Source organism: Mus caroli, unplaced genomic scaffold (genome assembly GCF_978045245.1).
Source record: "Mus caroli unplaced genomic scaffold, Mus_caroli_1 scaffold_14, whole genome shotgun sequence".
NCBI lineage: Eukaryota > Metazoa > Chordata > Mammalia > Rodentia > Muridae > Mus > Mus caroli.
Genome location: NW_028227269.1, coordinates 101121534 through 101143139, shown reverse-complemented (window position 1 = coordinate 101143139; position 21606 = coordinate 101121534). Strand labels below are relative to the sequence as shown.

Genomic DNA, 21606 nt, shown 5'->3' with positions numbered 1-21606 from the left:
TGATTAAAAATTATGAAGAACAAGGGACTAGAAAGATCATATCTCAGTGTAACTAAGGACGTCTGGCAGACTTGTGACAGCCAACACGTCACAGAGGGGGAGAACGGAAAACATTTCATCCAAACCCAGAAGTTAGACACAATCGCCCTCCATCTTCTCTCTTGTGACAATGCTTAAAAACTCAGCCAGGCTCTTCCGGTCCCAGGCGCTGCGGGAGCCGCGGGTTACCATGTAGACATGGCCAAGTTCAAGAACCACACCACACACAACCAGTCCCGCAAATGGCACAGAAATGGCATCAAGAAACCCGGGTCGCAAAGATACGAATCTCTTAAGGGGGTTGACCCCAAGCTCCTGAGGAGCATGCGCTTTGCCAAGAAGCACAACAAGAAAGGCCTGAAGAAGATGCAGGCCAACAATGCAAAGGCAGTGAGTGTGCGCGTGCAGAGGCCATCAAGGCCCTGGTGAAGCCTCAGGCCATCAAGCCCAAGATGCCAAAAGGCCCCAAACTCAAGAGGCTGGCTTTCATCGCTCACCCTAAGCTTGGGAAGCAGATTCGAAGCTAAATGGCCAAGGGTTAGAGGCTCTGCCAAACAAAGCCTAAGGTTCAAACCAAGGCAGGGGCCAAAGCTCCAGCTAAGGCCCAGGCTTCAGCTCCAGCCCAGGCTCCCAAAGGTGCTCAGGCCCCCAAAGGTGCCCAGGCCCCTGTGAAGGCCCCATAGAAAAGGCTCCTGCCAGTGTGAAGACAGACGGACTGCTGTGACACACCTCCCCACACACTATTTGCAGATGACCAGTGTCCTATGCTGTTCTTACAAATAAACTCAAGCAAGATCTGTTAAAAAAAAAAACAAAAACAAAAACAAAAACTCAGTCAGAGCGATAGGCAGGAGAAAGTGAGGACATGAAAGGAAACAGAGAGGTTAAGTTATACCTACTGGACAATGATATAGCCTCTGCTTGAAAGACCCTAAAGAATCCACACATACAAAAAAAAAAAAAAAAAACAAAAAAACTTAAATTTGTTCAATATGCGTTTATCAAAGTCTCAAGGCAGTAAATAATCAACATTTAAAGACTTCAGTTGCTTTCTATACCAACAATGAATTCCTAGAAAAAGAGATTAGTTAAATAATCCTTATTACAGTGGCCTCAAAACTAAAGTGGAACACATAGGCCTCAACTTGATCAACGACATGACAGTTCCCTACAAAGAAAACCATAAAACACCAAGAAAGAGATATTAGACCTTTGAAAAATAGAAAGCATTCCCATGTTCATGGATCAGGAAAATACCCTGTGAACAACCATATTATCAAATACTCAGACACAAAACTCAATGCAATCTCCATCAAATGCCAATGATACTCTTCCCGGATCTAGAAAAATCAATCCTAAAGCCATATGGAAACAAACACACACACACACACACAAAAACTATGAAAATAGTATCTGTGGTGTAGCTTGGAGTCAGTATTGCGATCTCTCCACAGATCCAAAACTAGCAGAGCATTGCCATAGCAACAGTGAGGGAGAACAGAAAACACAGTTTAACCCAAGCATCATTAACTGCTTCATCCTGGAAAATGATACCAAAAGACATATATTGCTTTAAAAAAAATTAAGATAAAATAAACCACCAAAAGAGACGTCTTCTTTAATGAGTGATGCTCTGGAAGGCAAACCTGATCTGCATGAAAATCAACCACAGCTCAATCACAAGCCACAAGCCTTTGTTCTTTCTTTTCTTTTTGGTTTTTTTCGAGACAGGGTTTCTCTGTATAGCCCTGGTTGTCCTGGAACTCACTCTGTAGACCAGGCTGGCCTCGAATTCAGAAATCTACCTGCCTCTGCCTCCCGAGTGCTGGGATTAAAGGCATGCGCCACCACACCCAGCTAATCACAAGCTTTAATGTAAGATGAATCATTGGAATTTCTATAGGAAATCATTTCAAGCATTAGGGACAGACAATAACTGCGGTGGTTGGCATTGGAATGGCCCCATATGTTCATATATTTGAATCCTTGGTCATCAGGGGGTTGTACTACTTGACGTGGATAAGGAGGTGTGGCCTTGTTGGAGTAGATATGGCCTTGCTGATTGGGAGTGGGCTTCAGAATTTTAAAAGCCTAAGCCAGTGCCTCTCTTTTCCTGCTGCTTGTGGATTCAGCCCCTCTCTAGCATGTCTGCCTGCATGGTGCCAGATGACAGTGGATTAAACATCAGAACTGTAAGCTAGTCCCAGTCGAGTGTTTTCCTTTATAAGAGCTGCCACGGTCATAGTGTTTCTTCACGGCAATAGAACATTGACTAAGACCATAACTTTCTGAATAAAACTGTAATAGGCTGGCAAATAAAAATGTGACTTGCCATTGTAAGCACGTGTAGCCATGTCATACTGAAAGCTCTCTGTACAATTTATATGACTGATGTTAAATCACAGATTAAGAAGCAGCCATAAAAGTCTTGTAGATTAGAAAGAAAATATAGTTTATTGTTCTATAATGATATGATACATAAAACAATGTTTAACAAAGCTGCCACAATAAATATACACTCCTAATGAGAGTGTGTATTAGCATAACTGGACAGGGAAGCTGTTTATTAATGTATATATATTTCAAACCAAAGACATTGCAAAAACGCTCAGAGTAGCAGTATTTCAACAACCAAAAATTAAGAACAACCCAAACGTGTGGTAATAGTGGAGAAGACAGGAAGATTGTGGCACATGTATTTTATGGATTATGTGTAGCAATAAAAACAAACAGACAACAGTCATCCTTAGCACACAGATCACACACAGACACACACCAGACACTTCCATTTTTATAAAATACTAACTCAGGCAGAACTTCACCTCTGCTGTTGACAGGAGGAACCCATGCTGAAGGAGCTCTCTGGGGCAGCCACACACGAGTGCACGCTCACTTGGGGTTTTCTGCATGTTTATAATGCACCAGCAAAACCGACTTACAAGATTTTCATTGTGTGGATAGAACATCAAGAGAATTAAAGAGAAGAAAGAACACAATGGTGGGAAAGCACAACAGAGAGTGCTGGTCTAACCTCTCATTGGCTCACCTTAAAAGTCCAAGCCCACTAACACGGGTTACAGTACATACTCTGCTATGTCTGATGCCCCAGATCAAGCTTAGCCTTCCGATGCATGCCCCGTTCTCTCTGTGCTGTCTACAAATGTAGTTAAATGGACGCTAAATAAACAACCTTGCTACAAAGACTAACTCATTTACTACCCCATATGCTGTAACAAGAAACCCACTGTATAATCTCTCTTTTCTTTCCTTGTATTTGTATGGCTGTTTTACTTGGATATTTTACTTGCAATGTGTGCCTGGTGCCCACTGAAGCCAGAAGAGAGCATCAGAGCCCCTGGAACTGGAGTTGCATGTGGTTTTGAGCTGCCATATGGATGCTGGAAAATAAAATCAAGCCCTCCAGGAGACCAGCCAGTACTCTTCGCTGGTGAGCATCTCTCCAGCTCCTGTATCGGTAATTTTTATATTAAAAGGCAGGGATCAGCTGGGGAGGTGGATGGCTTGCTCATTCAGTAAAGTGCTTGCTGCAGAAGCAAAAGAACCTGAGCTTGGATCATCAGCCTTCATGTAAAAAGTCAGGCATGGCTGCATGTCAGAGGGGTAGGGATAGAAGGATAGCCCAGGATTACTGACCAGCCAATCTACCAGAGCATCCAGGTTCAGAGAAAAAGCCTGTTTTGGACAATAAAGTAAGGAGTGACGGGGGAAGGCACCTAGCATTGATCTCTGGCTTCACATGCAAAGCACACACTCACTAGAGATTAAATGGGTTTACAAACCTCTTTGCTTGCTAAGTGTTGTGTTTACTCCTCATTGAAGAAACCTCTCTTTCAACAGATGGTCACACCACAGAAAACTACAACTGGTCACAATGCAGAGAACAACCCATCAGGAGGTGCCTAGCCTCAACCAACCCATCTGTGCTACAATCCCTACACCTAATGCTCAGGCAACGTCTCAGAAGAGGGACAGGAAAGTTTGTAAAGAGCCAGAGGACCCAAAATCAGCTGTGAGATTGTATCTCCTAGAAATGTCAGAGACGCTACACCTCAACAACATGGCTGCCTGGTCAAGACAGGGATGATGACGGTACCAACAAGCTAATGTAGAAGAGGGAAATCTCAACATCCAAAGCTGCAAGAACAACATCTGATAGGCAGCTGGTGCCAGACACACAGCAATACACAGACCACAGTGATGACTTTCTGTCTGCCTCATGGTCTGTTAGCATGGGAATTCTAAGAGAGCCGCTTAGCGTTGAGGATGATGCCTAGCTACAAAGTAGCGGGTAGGTCTCAGCAGTGAACAGGGAAGGCAACACATGATTACAAGGATTGACTGAGTGAAGCCCTAGTCAACTATCTCTCTAGGAGTCCAAAGAACTAGAAAGGATGACTCTGATCTTAGCAGGCAAATGCCAAACCAGTTTTAATGAAGATTTCTTAGTGGGTCCCTGCTAGAGGCTTTGGATACCCTATAACTGGAGATGACTGTAGCGTTTGGGATTCGGGGATGCTCTGGTCAGTGAATCTCAACAAAGCCTACAGCAGGAAACCCCTCTGTTGTTAGAAAACAACCCCAAGTCTTTTACAGGCTCTGCCAGCCTTCTGCTGGCCTCCCTACTCCATTGTCTAATTGCCTTATAATTTTCCAGTGCTAAACATCACCAAGCTGTCTGTCGCATCCACCTCACAAGCCCTTCTACCTGAAGTTCCTTCTACCTTAAACTCCCGGCTTATGCACTCGTGGCTTCTTCTCTTCCCATGTCTAGTTATATACCTGTTACAGCCTCAGCTACCAGCTAAAACCTCACTCCCTGGAGAACTCCCTTAACAAATACCTCTCCCCCAGACTTGTGGCAAGGATCAGCTAGGAGACCTCCCATGGTTCCCACAGATTTGTTTTTGCTCTACCTTAGTACTTAGCCCTAGAAAACAATCTCTGGATCTACACACACACACAATTAGCTTGAAAGCCCCAAGAAACTAATGACCAATAAGGTGTTTTGCTTTTCTCATTGGAATACAGAGAAATGCTTGGCTAACAATAAACACCCCATATTTGTTGAATAGAATGAATTTCCATATCTAGATACCCCGTGAATATTTGCTGAATAAACTGAATTTCTGTATCTTGGCTATATTCAATTTAATGAAGGTTGCTTTTATGTTGGTTCCTACATTAATAACAAAACTACAATGTCTGGAACACAGCTACCTCATCAGATAGTTATTGTATAAATAGACCTCACTGGTATTAATCACCGATTCAAACATCACAGGAGAGCTTATGTCAGGGACCCTACAAAAAAGGGTCTACATCAAGTATACAGCCATTTCACTTTTCACTCTACGGATGTACTAAGTCATTCATTGGCTTTTACATTCAAATTATTCATCTCACAACAATGAAACATCCTCTACTATCAATAATACAAAATGATAATAATAAAAAAACAATTCAACAAATTCCCTGTCCACCTTTCCTGCATAAACCGTTGCTACCACTTCTTATCCTAGGCTATACCACTTGGAATCCACCTTCCATGGTGTAAAACATGTATAACACCATTGAGGGGAGGTGTGCATGGACATCAGAAAATCCATTAGCCACTGGGATTTTCTTATACTTTGTGCTATAAGCAGTAACCTAGAACCTTGTGCCAGCCAGTCTTTCTATCTGTCTGACTGTCTTGTTTTTTGTTTGTTTTTTTTTTTGAAAGTTTCTTGGTAAATATATGTCACTATTTCCATTTTTTTCAAGGTTTTCATATAGCTCAGGTTGTCTTATAATCCACTCTGTGGCCCAGGCTGGCCTTGAACTCTAGAGACTTTAATGTCAGCCCACAGGGTGTTGAGGTCATAAGAGTAGGCCACCATGCCCAACTGTGTCATTGCATTTAATGTAACTGTTTCATTGTCATGATGAGATTCGTCTGGTGACACTGAAAACACGGCCAGGCCTCTGACAAGAACAGAATTAGGCAGCTGGGGCTTCCACTAAGAGATGTTAATACCCAGCCTTGCTCTCATCACTTCTGGTTTGATAGTAATTAGCTTTAGCAGTAGGTAAGATGTAGGCCTTTTGGATAGTAACTGAGGTAGGGGCATAGGCAATCTGCTATGAAGTCATAAATATTTTAGATGGTATAACTAAGGGCTTTTTTGAGGGGGTTGGGATTTTTTTTCTCCTTATTTTTCTTCAGGTTGTGTTTTGTTTGTTTTGAAATGGGTTCTCTTACAGTTCGTGATGACTTCAAACCCGATTTGTAGTCAAGACTGACTTGGCACTTCTGATCCTCCTGCCTCCACCTCTCAAGTGCTGAGATTCCCATCTGCTTGCAGCACCACATTTGATTATCGTAAGAGATATTATTAAGAGATGGCATCCTTCTAGGTTGCCTAGGATGGCTCCCCAAATTTCCTGGGCTCAAGTAATCAACCTCCCCTAATAGCATGGACTGACTGGCTTCTTTTGAAACCCAGAATCCTAAAGAACAATGTCAACCATCTAATATGGTGTTACATAAGGTGAGGCTGGGTGGCATGAGGGAGATGAACACGGGGCCCCCCTAGAGCTCTGCTCTCCTTACCTGTGTACTGTAAGCCCCTGTACTCGCTTATTGCTCCGGGAGGCTTCAGGTTGGGCCAATAGTGGAAAAGCATCTGTACCGCTGGAGGCTTCACCTGTGAAGGCCCGTAGGCAATCACATACAAAAGATCCTGCAGGAGGAAGGGACAGACGGGAGTTCACTCAGCAGCCTGAAATCAAAGCAACGACCACTCACCCGGCATAACCAAAGCAGTAGAGAATTCTAATAGAGAATTCTAATAGGGAAGGCGGGTCATTTCCTGGATCCCATCACCCAGGTGCACTTTACAGATTAAATTGTGTTAGCAAATCATTTTCTTCATTTATTCATGTGTTTGTTTATATGTCCTATAAATGATGCCCTCAAGGGGGGTTCAAAAGTACACTGCCCATTAATCTTCTAATGAGATTCAAACTAAAGAAAGATTTTTACAACAGTGTATGCCCACATACCAAACACTGAGTTTAAAAATATATTTTTTTTCTTAATAACATTTCTTAACAATTCATGTCTGCTTTTAAAATAAAAGACAATTCTTAAGGAATTTTACATTAAAATCATACTGTCATGCAATATAATATTTGCTTAATTCCATGAATAAGATATATCAATTATTCTGTCAAGAAGTTCTGCTCTTGAAGTTTGATTTCTGTTCTAAGTGATAATTTTGCAAGTAGAAATAAAGTATAGCTTAATCACATCAAAATTAGAAGACAAGTATAAATCTGATCAAAGCAACAGTTATAATATGTAATTGTTAAAATTTACATAAATCCAGTTGGTAAATATGGGTCCATCTTGATTCAAAACTTACTTTCCAGACTTCTTGTTTATACTTCATGAGGCATTCCAATAATTGACAATGATACACTGTAAAGAAGAAAATATAATTTATAATGAAATGTAAATACCAGAAAATCATCCTTGGAGATATGATAAATCAGTTCTGCATCCATTTTCACTTTAATCATTAAATTCGAAAGTATTTATCACACTTTTAGAAACCATACCAGCCCTTAGCTTTACCAAACTTTATTCCAAAGCCATTCAGAAGTACTTTGCAAATTGCACTAGCAAAGGAAATACTAGACATCTCCAGCAATTATACTTACATCATCTTAACTTGGACCAATGCAGCTAAGAACTGCGTGAGAAGGGCAAGCCTCACCCACGAGGTCACATACAAGCCTCACCATCATTTTGAGTGAACTCATTCTTTGTCAGATGTGCTGAGCAATCCACACACGCTACCTCACAAACACCAGGCCGTATGTAGCTAGGAAACTGGTGCTGATTTTCCTATGCACCCCACCAAGACTGAAAACTACCGAGTGACACAGAAATTTTACCACTTGATCAATAATCCTATCCTCTCATCATAAAGAAAAAAATCCATCTCAGAAGCTCCGGGCAGATGTTGCTCACTGGAACTGAGTCCCAGTGATAGGAAATTTGGTTTTTGGTTTTTAATTTTTTTTTAAGTGAAATACCTGATTAATCCTTTGAGAATTTTCTACAATGCAATCTGATCATATTCTCCCCTTATTTATCCCCTTAACTCCTCCCAGACCCACTCTTGACTTCCCACCCCCTCCCAACTTAATGCGGCTTTTGTTTTCTTCCTTCCTTCCTTCCTTCCTTCCTTCCTTCCTTCCTTTCTTTCTTTCTTTCTTTCTTTCTTTCTTTCTTTCTTTCTTTTGTAATAGTCCCTCAAGTCCAATTTTTGCTGTCCATATACTCACGGATGTGGGGCCATTGAGTAAAGCATGGTCAACCCATCAGGGGTCACACCCTTAAAGAAAACTGACTCTCTCTCCACAGAAGCCAACAGTGGTCAATTGCTACTCAGTTATGGGTGGGGTCTTGTGAGCCTCAACCCCCTTCCTCCATGTTTGGCTTGACTTTTTAAAAAGATTTGTGAATCTTTATTTTATGTGTGTGTGTGTGTGTGTGTGTGTGTATGTATGTGTATGCATGTACATATGTATATATGTATGTATATTATTTACACATGTGTGTATACAAGTGCACTGTGCATGTGTGAGGTACCCTTAGAAGCCAGAAAAGGATGCCAAAGCCTCTGGAACTGGAGGCAATTGTGCCACCATTTGTTTTTTGTTTGTTTGTTGTTTTTAAATTTTTTATTGGATATTTTCTTTATTTACATTTCAAATGTTAACCCCTTTCCTAGTTTCCAATCCAAAAAAACCCTAACCAGTCCCCCCTCCCCCTGCTTCTATGAGGGTGCTCCCCCATCCACCCACCCACCCACCCACTCCTGCCTCCCCACCCTGGCATTCCCCTACTCTGGGGCATCAAGCCTTTACAGGACCAAGGGCCTCTCCTCCCACTGATGCCCAACAAGACCATCCTCTGTGTGCCACCATTTGGGTGCCAAGAAAACTAAGCCTGGGTCTTCCATAGAGCAGCAAGTGTCTTTACTGCTGAGCCATCTCTCCAACACGACTGGCTTGATCTTCCATGAACTGCTGAGAGTAGTAGTCCTGTTACATCCAGAAGACTATTCGGTCCAGTCCTCCCTGACCTACGGCTTTCACTCTTTCCTGTCCGTCTTCCATGGTGGTCCCTGAGCCTTGGGAGGGAGGAGCATAGATGCCCCCTTTGTAGCTAAGCAACCATGAACACTTGTACTCTGCAGTTTGACCAGATGTGAGTTTCGACATTACCCACAGTTCATCTCGCAAAATTCTTTCCCTGATGTCTAAGAGCTGTTCTGATTAATAGGCATGAAAATATGAATTTAGAGGGCAGCATGACCCACGTCCATTTAGCAAAATAACAGTAGTAGGTTCATGCCTGAAGCCTGGGAACTCTCTAGCCATTTATTATTAGTCAAATTTATAGTTCCAGGCATGCATTTCTTCCCGTAGCTTGGGTCTTAAATCCAGTCTGAAAGCAGTTGGTTACCTCCATATTTGTGCCACTATCGCACCCATGGCCTATCTTGCCCATTATGGTAGGTCATAGGGCTAATAGCTGGGTGAAACTGTTGATTTTTTTTTAACCCTAGAAACCTACCATATAGCACCCTCTAGTACTATGAAAGCTAACCATGGAGGAAATGTCATACTGGTACCAACTTGATTTCTCCATTTCCTGCAACCAAAGCATGTCATATCTTCACAATAGAGACTTCTACAGGGGACCTGCTAGAGCTACACAGCAGCATGCTTCTCTGATTTACCTGGGTTCACTTGCAAAAGAACAGCACTCATCCTAGACAGATTAGTGTTTGGTTCTTCCCATGCACTACTTTCCGTCTCCATCCCAACACGGAGGTTTCTGCACTGCAGACCTCTGTGTCCTTCAGATCCCGTGGACAGGTTTCATCTGAATTCTCTCTGATTCCTCAGAAGCATTCCCTGCTGCTCTCTCTACTTTTTTAAAATCTCTCCTCTTGTGGCTTCACTGAGTAGTCTCTGTCCTTATGCCAACACTGAGTGGGCAAGTGTCCCAGGACACTTGGTCTTACACAACATCTGATCTTCTGCAGAGAAGATGACGTGGACCTCGCTCTGTCAGAGTGTTCCGCTGCCTGTCCCGTGAACAGACCTGGAGAGTGCCTCTGTTCTAACTGCTTCCCCTCCAAAACGCCCTGTTCAGTCTATCAAGCAGAACTTGATTCATATTTTCCTTGCTCAAGAAGCATGGAGATGTTCCTGAGTACTTCAATTCCCAGAGGCCTCCTCCTCTGATAAGTTAACGGCCTATAGCATTTAACTGGTGCTTTGCATATTTGCTCTATGTTTATCATCTGTTTAGTGAAAGATGTCTCGCTCTGTGGCCCCCTGGCTGACGTGGCCTCAAATGTACAGTGATCTTCTGCTCTCCTAATGTTGGGGTTCGATGCCACCACACCTGGCTACCCCATACTGGCAATGATTTATGGGAATAGGCATCATCTTCCCAAAGAAATACAGGCCCCAAAGAAGCACCATCCCTTACACTTCAGTGTGGGCTCCACAATCCCTAGCATTAAGCCCTGCACACAAGAGTTCCTCAGTGAATGTTCGCTGCTTAAGCAAGTGCCCTTTTCGGCTTTAAGATTTATTTTATATTGAATTGTTCACACATATGTGTGGGGTGGGTATGTACACATGTGTGTGAGTGCCAGCGGAGATCAGAGGCATAAGCTCCCCTTAGGGGCTAGAGTTATAGGTAATTGTCAACTCCCTGATGTGGGTGTTAGGAGCCGAGCACTGAACTTGAGTCCTCTGGACGAGCAATGTGTGCTCTTAGCCGCTGAACCACCTCTCTAACCCCTGATGCCTAATTTGTAATACACTATCAGCTACAAAACCAAATGGTCACTTGTTGCTTCTTCGTTACCCATTCCACCAAAATTTAAACAGTAGAATGATTACAAAACAAAAACAAAAACAAAAACAAAAACCAACTTACTTAAAACATTACAAAGCCAACCAGCTTTTGTGGAATTTGGGACTTGGGGTGGGTTTGTTTTGTTTTGTTTTGTTTTGTTTTGTTTTGTTTTGTTTTGTTTTGTTTTGTTTTGTTTTGTAAAACGATGCAAGAGTTCTCAAATGTGAGCTTTGTAGGAGGCAACCCAGTAGTCATCTTGTCCTCTTAGAAGTTTGAGCATACCTGCATGCATTTGATCCCAAAGTGACCCTGGTGGATATCGCCTCCCTTCTTACCTCTTTCCCACATCACAAGACTAGTTTTGAGTCAGAAAAGTAATCCCCAATACAGGATAGTTCGTTGACCATAAACATTATCCCGTGAGCAGATTTGAAAATAGCAGAGGTAATTTTGTAAGATCACAGTAGTTTTCCATCAATTCAAGTCCTGGAGGAAAATGCTACATTGTGGCAGTTCATGTTATTTACCCAGCACTTACAATGTTCCGGTCAGAACACCAAGGCCAAGCAAGCATGTGCACTCATGTTTTTAACTTGTTGATCTTAATAACAGGTTAATGAATAGCAGGAAGGATTGTCCTATTTCATGGTGAGAAAATTCAGCCATGAGGCTGTAAACTTGTTCAGGGCTGGAACCATGTGTCTTCTGCAAATGAACTCAGGAAACTCTGTCCTCTGAAGCCCCCAGAGTCAGATCAGGTATTCAATAATTTGCTAGGGCCAAATCACAGTCTCCACAAATCTCTTCACTGGTGATACTGGGGTAAAATCAAAGCAAACCTGGTAGCTTCCAGAGCCTGTGGTTCACTTAAACATCACTCACTGAAAGGCCATGCAGCTAAGAAGGCCTGCTTCTTGCATGGTTCCCTCCTGAAAATGATACTTCTTTTGTGTGGGTCACAGTAACAGTCACCTGAATTATTGCTCCAAGTCTTGAAAGCCAATTTGGCCAAAACCCTAACAGGCCTTTGATGTCTACTGAGGTGAAGAGGCGTGGCTTCCGTCTTCATACTGTGTCCATCCCTCCTCTGCCTGAGTCTTCAGATAAGATTCTATATACAGATATGTTGATCACTGGAGAAATTTGTGCCCAGAAATAGGGTTATTTAACAGGGATATTTAAGTTGCCCTGGACTTGCCTAGTCTCTCTTTTCTCCCATCAAAGCTAAAGACATCTACCAGCCCCATGACTGGAACCACCAGACCATGAAAAAAACAACGAAGAGCAGTGTCAAAGAAGGTTCTGGAAGGGTCTGCCTCACACCAGAGAAGACTAGAATATTTTTCCTTTTATGACACCATTGTCCTGTATATGGAACCCACTTCCCTCTTGTGAATAAACTTATTTGTGAGTACAGTCTCCCCTCTTCTTCATTATTTGGCCAAAGAATAAAGTCTTACTTTCTCCCCGCCATTCAGACATTGGATCTTCCTTAGAATGAAGTCCCGGACTCAAGTCCACAAACAAATCCACATTGAAGTAACCTCAAAATGTCCACTCTACTCTATTGCTGCCCAGCAGCAGGGCCCACTCTTCCTGATAACACTTTAACTCACACTTTAACTTTAAGGATTCATCTAAATGATGAATCCTTTCAGAACATAAAATACAACAAATATGAGTCATATTTTGATGGTCTTTTAAGGTAAACAGTGTAAAATAGGAGATTACAGCTTGCCCTAAAATAAACATTTAATTAAATCCACATAATAATCCCAGGGATGTTATACTTGAGGATGTTGTAGACAGAATGTATCTCTCAAAATCCACAAATTAAATTCTACTCCCTGGAGTGACATCATTCGGAGGTGGGGCTTTAGGCTGTGCTTACACTGTGAAGGCAGAGGTCCCCATGAATAGGTTTAGTGACCTTGTTTTTTAATATTTTATTAGCAGTGATAGTATTATCATTATTAAATTATGTGTATGAAGAGGGTGTTCATGTTCTTACAGAGGCCAGAAGAGGGTGCTGGATACCTTGAACCTGAAGTTATAGACACTTGTGAGCTGCCCAATATGGGTGCTGGGAATTGAACTTGGGTCCTCTGGAAGAGCAGAATGCACTCTTAACTGCTAAGTCATCTCTCCAGCCCTTTAATGTCCCTTTCTTTTAAAGACCCCAAAGAATCCCTATGAGCTTTCTTCTACGCAAGGACAGAACAAATCTGCTTAAGAACCAGGAAATGGGCCTGTCCCTACCAGACACTCAAATCTATCAACAACCTCGAACTAAATTTTCTACACTCTGAAACCATGAGAAATAAGCTTTTAATCATATAAACCACTCACATTGCGGTATCTGTTAAAGTATTCCTGTCAGAGCTAATCTGGATAACACATGAATGTGATTTAGTATTACCTAGGAGACAAACTGTTATGTGTCTCTAGGGATGCTACCAGAAGGCTCAACTGAGGGAGTGAAATGTGGGAGGAGCCATTTCAGGCAGGGATGACAACAGAAACCCCAGCTTCCTGACTGTGGAGGCAATATGCCTCATAGTCCTGCCATCATGGCTTCCCTGCCAGTGTGGTGTGTATGCCTTAAACGACAAGTCAAAACAACTACCCCGCCTTCCTTGAGTTCCTTGTGGGGTATTTTGTCACAGCAATGAAACAAAGGACTAATATAACCTGAAACACACTAAAACAGGGAACTAGTGCTAAGACGTGGGGTGCTACTGAACAAATATCTTAAAATGTGGAAGCCACTGTAGCATTAGGTCATTGTAGGGAGTGCAAGCATTCTGAGGTACATTCTAGAAGAGTTGCTGTTATGCTGAATGACTGTTAAAGACACCTATGTGAGGTCTTGGGAAGAGAAGGGCAGACACAGCTTCACGCTTCTGAAGGCGCACTAGGCTGGAGAAGGCACGCTAGGCTGGATGCTGGTTTAAACACACACACATAACTGAACAGTAGAGGCGATTCTGAGGAGGTGTCAGGCAGAAACAAGAACATGTGATAGCAAACTGGAGAAAAGGCCACCCTTGTCATAAAGTGACAGAGAACATGGTCAAATTACGTGGACGTCTTGGTGTTCTTCAGAAGGGAGAGACTTTGTGTGAGATGAGGCTGGCTGAGGAAACCCTTCTGGAAGTGCTCAGTAATCTGATTTGCGTTTTTATGTTTGTTTTGGCTATTGTTTTTCTGAGTGTTTATTGTAACATTCCAGAGAAAAGAAATGATTTTTGATCAGAATTGTCCATCAAAGAAGAAACTAGGTGAAAGTAGGGAGGTAGAAAACACACCAATCTTTCCTCAGCAGAGAAGCTAGGCACTGTGGTCCAAGACCCCCAAAGACAATTTAGAAATCGTCACAACTCCCCCTCCCGTCACAGGCCTAGAGAACAAGGGGCCAAGGACAGCGTGGCTTCTAGGGGCGCACAAGCAAGCGGGGGGCCTCACATTGCAGCCTATACCTTGTTGCTGCACTCCAATGCCTTATTCTTTATCTTCGGAATGCAGCTCTTTGGGACCCAGAGTAGCTTGCACTGCACCCAACAAAGCTGTGGGTGCATTGATATGCCCACTTAAAGTTGAAAGGATACTCTGAAAAGTCACAGGCACCAGACTATAGGGTGAAGTAGAGGTAGACATGAGGGCACCCACCGCAGGAAGCCCCTACTAAGGTAACTCCCAGCAGACCAATGGAGGCCAGGCTGCCTGGTGCCATAGTGGTAGGGTCACTACAAAAGCCTTGGAGCCAAACCGTTATCCAGCAACAACAGAGAAGATAGGACTGCCTCCACAATGAACCTAGAAGGCACAGTATCAAGTCAAAGAAGATGTACAAGGCTAAGGTTTAATGCTGAGTTTCCAACTCATCCGGTCTGCTTTTGGGGTGGGGCCGTCTGCTCGCTGGCTGGCCCACCTGTGTACTTTATTGTTTACATGTCTGTCTGCTTCTGTTTAGGGACTCAACCCTCAGCTGCCCTACTCGAAGCAAGTTCTCTGCGACGGAGCTGCAGCCCCAGCCCTCACAGTTGTGTTCTGGAAGCACGTGACATCACTGAAGAGCAGAGCATTCTGGGATGAATCATGCCTCAAGTCTGACATTAATAGATCTGGATGGTATTTATATGAACCGTTGGACCTCGGCTTTTTTGAGTTAATAATGGGATGAATTAACACTTGCAGGGCTATCAAAATGGAATAAATGTGTTTCAGGTGTGGAAGGATGTGAAATTAGGGAGATGGAGTAGAATACTGGTAAATCAAATATCTGTGTTCCCAAACATCCTAGACCCCAATACAATAGCGTTAGGAGGCAGGGCCTTTAGCAAACATTGAGGTCCTGAGGCCTGCACCCCAACCAGTCCAACAGCGTCCGTATAACAGTAGCTCTGGATAACCTGTATAAGCTGTCCTCCCTCCTTTGTGAGAGGATACAGCACAAACATGGCCCCCATGCACCAGGGAATGAAGCCTTCACCAGACAATGAGTCCGCTAGGACCTTGGTCTTCCATTTCCTGGCTTCCAGAACTTTAAGTATTCATTGTTTTTAAGCCTTTTTATGGGAGCTCAAGTGAATTAAAACAGAGACTAGAAGTTGGCGTCTGTCTTGACTCTAGGGACTTAGAAAGCTGAAGACAGAGAACCGACTTAACCCAGGAGGTCAGCCTGGGCAAGATAGCAATAAAAACTCCATCTTAAACTAATAACAAGGCAACAATCAAAACTACACACAGGTATCACTAGGATGGAGCTGTGTTAGTGAATACAAACAAAATATGTTGTATGAACTTCTCAGCAAGTCAATAAAAATATTATTTTTAAAGTTTTAAAATCAAAAACTCAATTATTATGCTACTTAAATAGACTAAAAACTATGTCATAAAACATTGTCATTTTCTAAACAAACATTCAATGAGAATACTATCAGAGTTCATGGCTTACACACCGCTTTAACAGTGAGCTAGCTGCCTTGGAGGTCAGTTCCTCCAAAGTGATTAGCAGTTACCCTGACAAATACCAACACTGTGGGCAAGCCCATCCAGGACCATAGGTGATCTGAGACACAAAAGCAACTCAACTCGAATACAACTTTGGGGATAACGGTAGAGGAGAAAGCCACAGGAGAGCACTGTTTTCTCTCCTACAATTGGAAGAATATTAAGTTTTTCTATCCCTTTAAATTGTGCATCCCTTTTCATCAATTTATTCTATGAGAAGCCTGAAATTTGGTAAAAGATTTATGTTTAGAAATATTTCTGTGGCATTAGCAAAGCAAATTTATCCCCAATTCATTGGTTATCATCAGTGGTTAAAGTGCAGTAAATATATGTCCTACACATGTATATATGCATATGAATCAATACATGTAATATACATTAGGTGCGTGTGTGTGTGTGTGTGTGTGTGTGTGTGTGTGTGTGTGTGTAAGACAAGATCTCACTCTATAGCCCAGGCTGGTCTGCAACTAGTAACGATCTCCCTGCCTCAACTTCCTAAGTGCTAAGCATATAGGCATAAACCAGCACACCAGCCTTAGTGTTAGCTATATTTTTGCATTTAACTTTTTCTATATAGTCATTACTTTCCAGTCATCTGAAACTTAATCCTCAAACATTCTAAAGTGCTCCCTAGCAAACCAAATCATAGCAACTAGCAAGAGACAAATGAATTTTAAGTCATAGGTCTGTGTTTAACACATCTCTTGTCTGTTCTACCTAGAGAAACGCCCACATGAAAGGGTCTACGTTGTTTGTTGAATGCTGCCTCATGATAGTTTAGAAGCTGGCCACTTACCTGGGTTAGAGGTGTACTGCATTGCAATCATTAGCATTGAGGATGCAGAGAGGTTAACATGGGCCGGAACGCTTTCTCTCCTGGAGGAACCCACTGAAACCAAAATTCTCCAATTAGACGCAAATCGATTTCTAGATATGAGTACATACTTGCTCCCTTACAAAGATCCTTGAAAGAGCTTCCTGAGAAAGCTCCAAATGAACTGAGTAATGACTGACACCTCCTTTCTTTCATTTTTAAGATGGTGTCTCTTGTAGCTGAGGCTAGCCTCAGGCTTTCTACGTACTCAGGATGATCTTAAATTCTTGATCCTCCTGCTTCTACTAATCAGAGCTGGGGATATAGGCATGGACAAACTACATATAGTTTATGTAATGCTGGTGATCAACTCCAGGGCCTTGTTAAGAAAATACGACAAACTAAGCCATAACCCCAGCCCCAAAGACAATAGAAATGAATTGAGATAAAACCACAAAACTTCTTGCATACAAATGCTACCATTTCTTGCCACTGTTAAAAAAAATTCTAATGCAATCTAACGCATAGCTGCATGAGAAAACATAAAACCAGAATATAATGACTTTGTCAGAGTTGTGCCTAGGAGGGATCTCTATTCCCAAACTTAACTTAAAGGACACTTAAACATGTGAATGGTTAACCTCATAAGGAAGTGGGAGCCCAACTAAAACATATCAACACTTAGAGAGCTGGGCAAACAAGCTCCATATAATGTATAACATCATATTCAATTACACATAGAAGTCTTAAATAACATATTGTAAAAATGATCACGTTGGCTTTTAGATGGTTTTCAGTACTCATGTGTTACTACCCAGCTGTACTCAAATCTTCGCCCGGAGCCCCCACCAGTGTCTTCATTATCATGAGAATCAATTTTGGCTTTCCAAAGTCTACCCTCTTCACATTGGGCTGAGTTGTTTGAAACAAAGCACTTTTTTGAATCTGTGAATAACATTTATCCTACGAAGACAAATGTCCAATTGCAAAGCAAACAGTCTTCAAAATTCACCTAATTGTTGTATAATCATGATATCCACTTGCACACTGGTTTTAACACATCTTTAAGTGGCCTGTTCATGATGGCATCAAACGCTATATTAAAATCGTCTCTTTTTAATGGAATAGACTCCATAGCTCCATAAGCACTCAAAATTAACTCTGATGAAAGTTATTTAGTACAACGCGTTTTCGCCAAAGGGTATTTTTATCCCAGCAATAATTGAGAGGGGATCCCTACAATAGGAAGACTTTTATTAAGATTAAAATGTAAAATGAATTCCTTTTTGCATAGAGATAACTAAACAAGCAGGAGAACCCTCTTATATATCAAGCTGTCAAACACAGAGAAATAGCACATGGTGAAGATGCACCCGTCAACACTGTTTCCTACACAGTAAAGACCACTGATGCAGCCAGCCAGCAAAAGGCAGATAATCTCAAACTCCGATTTATTTTCTTTTATATTGATGTAGAGTGTGTGGGGAGCACATCTCATTTAAGGAACAAGAAGCACAATAAGGCACCCAGTAAACAGAAACATCAAAGCGCTAATGAAAGGTTGTCTGGCAAGAACCAAGACGATGATTCTATTTTGTTTCTACATCAAGAACTTCTGATGCCATAAACGACAGTGGACTTTGCAACAGGCTTGAGAGACGCAAACAAACAAAACAAGTCCCAAACTGAGTTCTGCTAGCCTGAGTCTGCTTTTGGCTGCGTGTGCCTGACTGCCAGGGCTGGTGGTGGTATTCGGGTTCATAGATCTATTTGACTCTACACTGTAAACAAGGGCTGAGAGTTAGGTAAGAGTTGATACAGAGATAAGTGAGGATGACTAATCAAGCAGGATAAACTGAAGAAAGAACTTTGAATCAAACACTTTCCATCTTTAGCCTTTTCCTTATACGGCTCTGTAAGGTCCACTCCTGGAGATCCTAGCTCAGCCCGTGTGAGGAATGGGAGATTCTGTTCAATTGATAAGCACATGGGGTATGTCTCAGCAGGCTGGTCTTAGATCTGCCTTTGAGAAATTCTGTAAGAAGGGAGAGAGATAAACAAGGGATACCCAGGCCAGTACCCAGGGCTCGGAAGGGTGAGCACATATACAGTACTCCTGTGCCCTTTGTTGAAGAAGAAAGGAATGCCTACTTGAACATAAAAACAGAAGAGTGCCTGTCTGTCTGTCTGTCTGTCTGTCTCCCCTTTTCATCTCTTCTCTCCCCTTTCCCTTCTTATCCCCTCCTCCCTCTCATCCCCTCTCCTTTCATCTGGTTTCCTCCTCTCCTCTCCCCCTCTCTTCCTCCCTTCCTCCCTCCCTCCCTATTTTCCTCCCTTTCCTCCTCCTCCTCCTCCTCTTCTTCCTCCTCCTCTGTCTCCTCTCTCTCTCTCTCTCTCTCTCTCTCTCTCTCTCTCTCTCTCTCTCTCTCTCTCTCCCTCTTACCACATGTATAGTCTTTTGGTGACAAGTGTTTTCATCTTTATTTAAATTCAACTCAAACTTTTTAATAATAAGCATTTTTCAACAATGAAAACTGTTCAAAAAGGTTGAGAGCCACTGTGCCCGGAGGCCTTTATAAATGGGAGAGATGCCCAACTGTCTCGGATGATTTAAGTGAAGTCTGTTTGGAGAACTGCCCAGATGGCTTAGCGACCTTTGGATGTCCCTGTTACCTCTGCAAATCTATGCTGTCCCTCAAGTATGGCCATCCATAAAGCCAAGAGTTCCCCTAGGACACAAGCCCCAGGAAATTGGCTCCAATACTTATATAAACAGACAGCATCTTGCAATTTCAAAACCTTCTACGAGACCAAATAAAATCACCATGGTTTTAATTTAATAAGCATGCTCAAGCACACATCATTTACTGAATCTTGTTAAAAAGGCATGATGTAAACAGATACGCAGCTCAATCCCATGAGAGCACACACACACACAAAAAAAAAAACAAAACAAAACAAAACAAAAAAAAAAAAACACATAAAATGAAAGGGGGAAGACGACTGTCCTCAGGAAATGTAATTTAGAGTTTCCAGGCCTTTCTGCTATTCCCCTAGTAGCACCAGAACAGAAATTACTGTCATGTCTTCCCCTCATGATCAGTACCAATCCCTTAACAAGTGCTGCGTTTTATAATGTGCTGTATGTGTGCTTCTTACACACATACAGCCTTCAAAAGTGAGCAGATAACAAAAGCCATTTTATAAGTGAGAGGTGAACTAGCTGCAGGAAAGTGCCAGCATTATCAAAGGGACAATGACAGTTCAAGACAAGGACAATTATAGCTAACTGTAAATCTAATGCTCCAGTCGCTCACTCAGTCAATCAACACTGCCTTTTTCATAGAAATGCACCAGGCATCATTCGAAGCCCTTGTAGGTAGCCATGTATATTACTTAAGATTAAATAAAATTTAGAACTACATCCTTCAGCCTCACTAGACACATCGTACATGCTTAGCAACCCCATATGATCTCGGGTGCAGCATGAGGCAGCATAGAATTTTATGATGCATTTCCATTATCAGAGAAAGTTCTGTGGACAGTGTTGTTCCACAGAAAAGGACAAATATCTGCCAGTGAGAGGCGGGAATCTGGGCAAGGAAACAGAGACAAGATAATGGGATGTTCTGCATTAGATTAGAAGGGAGCATCTCCAAAGATCTGATCCTTCAGAGTGTCCAGTGGCGTGACTCAGGGAGTAAAAGCTCTGGCTGTACAGGCCTGACAACACAAACTCCACCCAGAGCACACAGAAGAAACTAGATGGAGTGGCTTGCATCAGAAGACCCAGAAACTCCTACAGCCAGATAGCAGGCAGAGATTGGAGAACCCACAAGAAACCTTGGGCCACCTAGCCTGGGGAACACAGCCCAATAGTGGAAGCAACAAAGGAGCAGAAAACTGACACCCAAATGTTGTCCTTTGACCTCCCATGAATCTCTGTCTGTCTGTCTCTCTCCCCCAACTTTCTCAGTCACACACACACACACACACACACACACACACACACACACACACACACACACCTTTCTTTGAAAGATGTGGTGCTTGAACTGAGACCTAAAAGAAACACATCACGAGGACATTTAGAAGGGCTCCAAGACAAGGGAAATTGTATACAGTAAGCATAAAGCCTGATGATGCCCTTATAAAACCACAGGAAGGCTGATGTAGACATGCAGACTGCTCATGTGGTAATACAATGACCACAGCAGAGAGGTTGGCCACAGCCAATGCATGCAGGGTCTGATGAGCTAAAGAAGGCTGCTGAACTCGACTGTAAGAGTGACGGGAAGCTGGATGGCTTGGAGGAGGGCAATGACATGATTTAATCTACACGTTTGGAAGGTGGCTCTGGGTTTGGGGTAAAGAACAGCTGATAGGAAGCCTAACCAGGGAAGTAGAGAGACCAGGTCTGAAGCTCCTAGACCGATCCAAGTAACCACCATAGGACACAGTCTGAGATAGGATACATTGAAATAAACCCACTGGCCTTATAGTCTTCTAAACGACAAAGACAAGGGAGTTACCTAGGGTGAAGAAACTCCTAGGACATGTGACATAGTCACTTCCTACGTTGGCCAGATAACATTATCTGGATATCGAAGCAGACTCTCCTCTCACAGGCCTTGGGCTATGCAAACAGCCCTTGGACAGTGCTCCATGAGGTTCGGTCTCTGTTAAGAGAGAGCTATGACTTCACAGGGCATCGGCTACATTTAAAGAGAGGACCAGAGTCCCATGACTCATTAAAATACTTGCCAGTTGGGTTAGTGAAGAGCCA

The 21606-nt window shown here is 42.6% G+C and overlaps 1 protein-coding gene and 1 pseudogene across 5 annotated transcripts in view; one reads left to right on the top strand and one right to left on the bottom strand.

Moving 5' to 3' along the window:
• The window catches only part of Unc79 (unc-79 subunit of NALCN channel complex), a 235915-nt gene that overhangs the window by 157989 nt on the left and 56320 nt on the right, over positions 1–21606 (bottom strand). For all 5 annotated transcript variants that reach the window (XM_085830632.1, XM_085830633.1, XM_029484459.2 and 2 more), the window contains exons 5-7: positions 16803–16895; positions 7467–7522; positions 6653–6782 (exon numbers count right to left, since the gene is read on the bottom strand). In XM_085830632.1, coding sequence (XP_085686758.1) covers positions 6653–6782; positions 7467–7522; positions 16803–16895 — 279 coding nt within the window. The remainder of the gene's footprint in view (positions 1–6652; positions 6783–7466; positions 7523–16802; positions 16896–21606) is intronic.
• On the top strand, positions 238–857 carry LOC147001317 (large ribosomal subunit protein eL29 pseudogene; annotated as a pseudogene).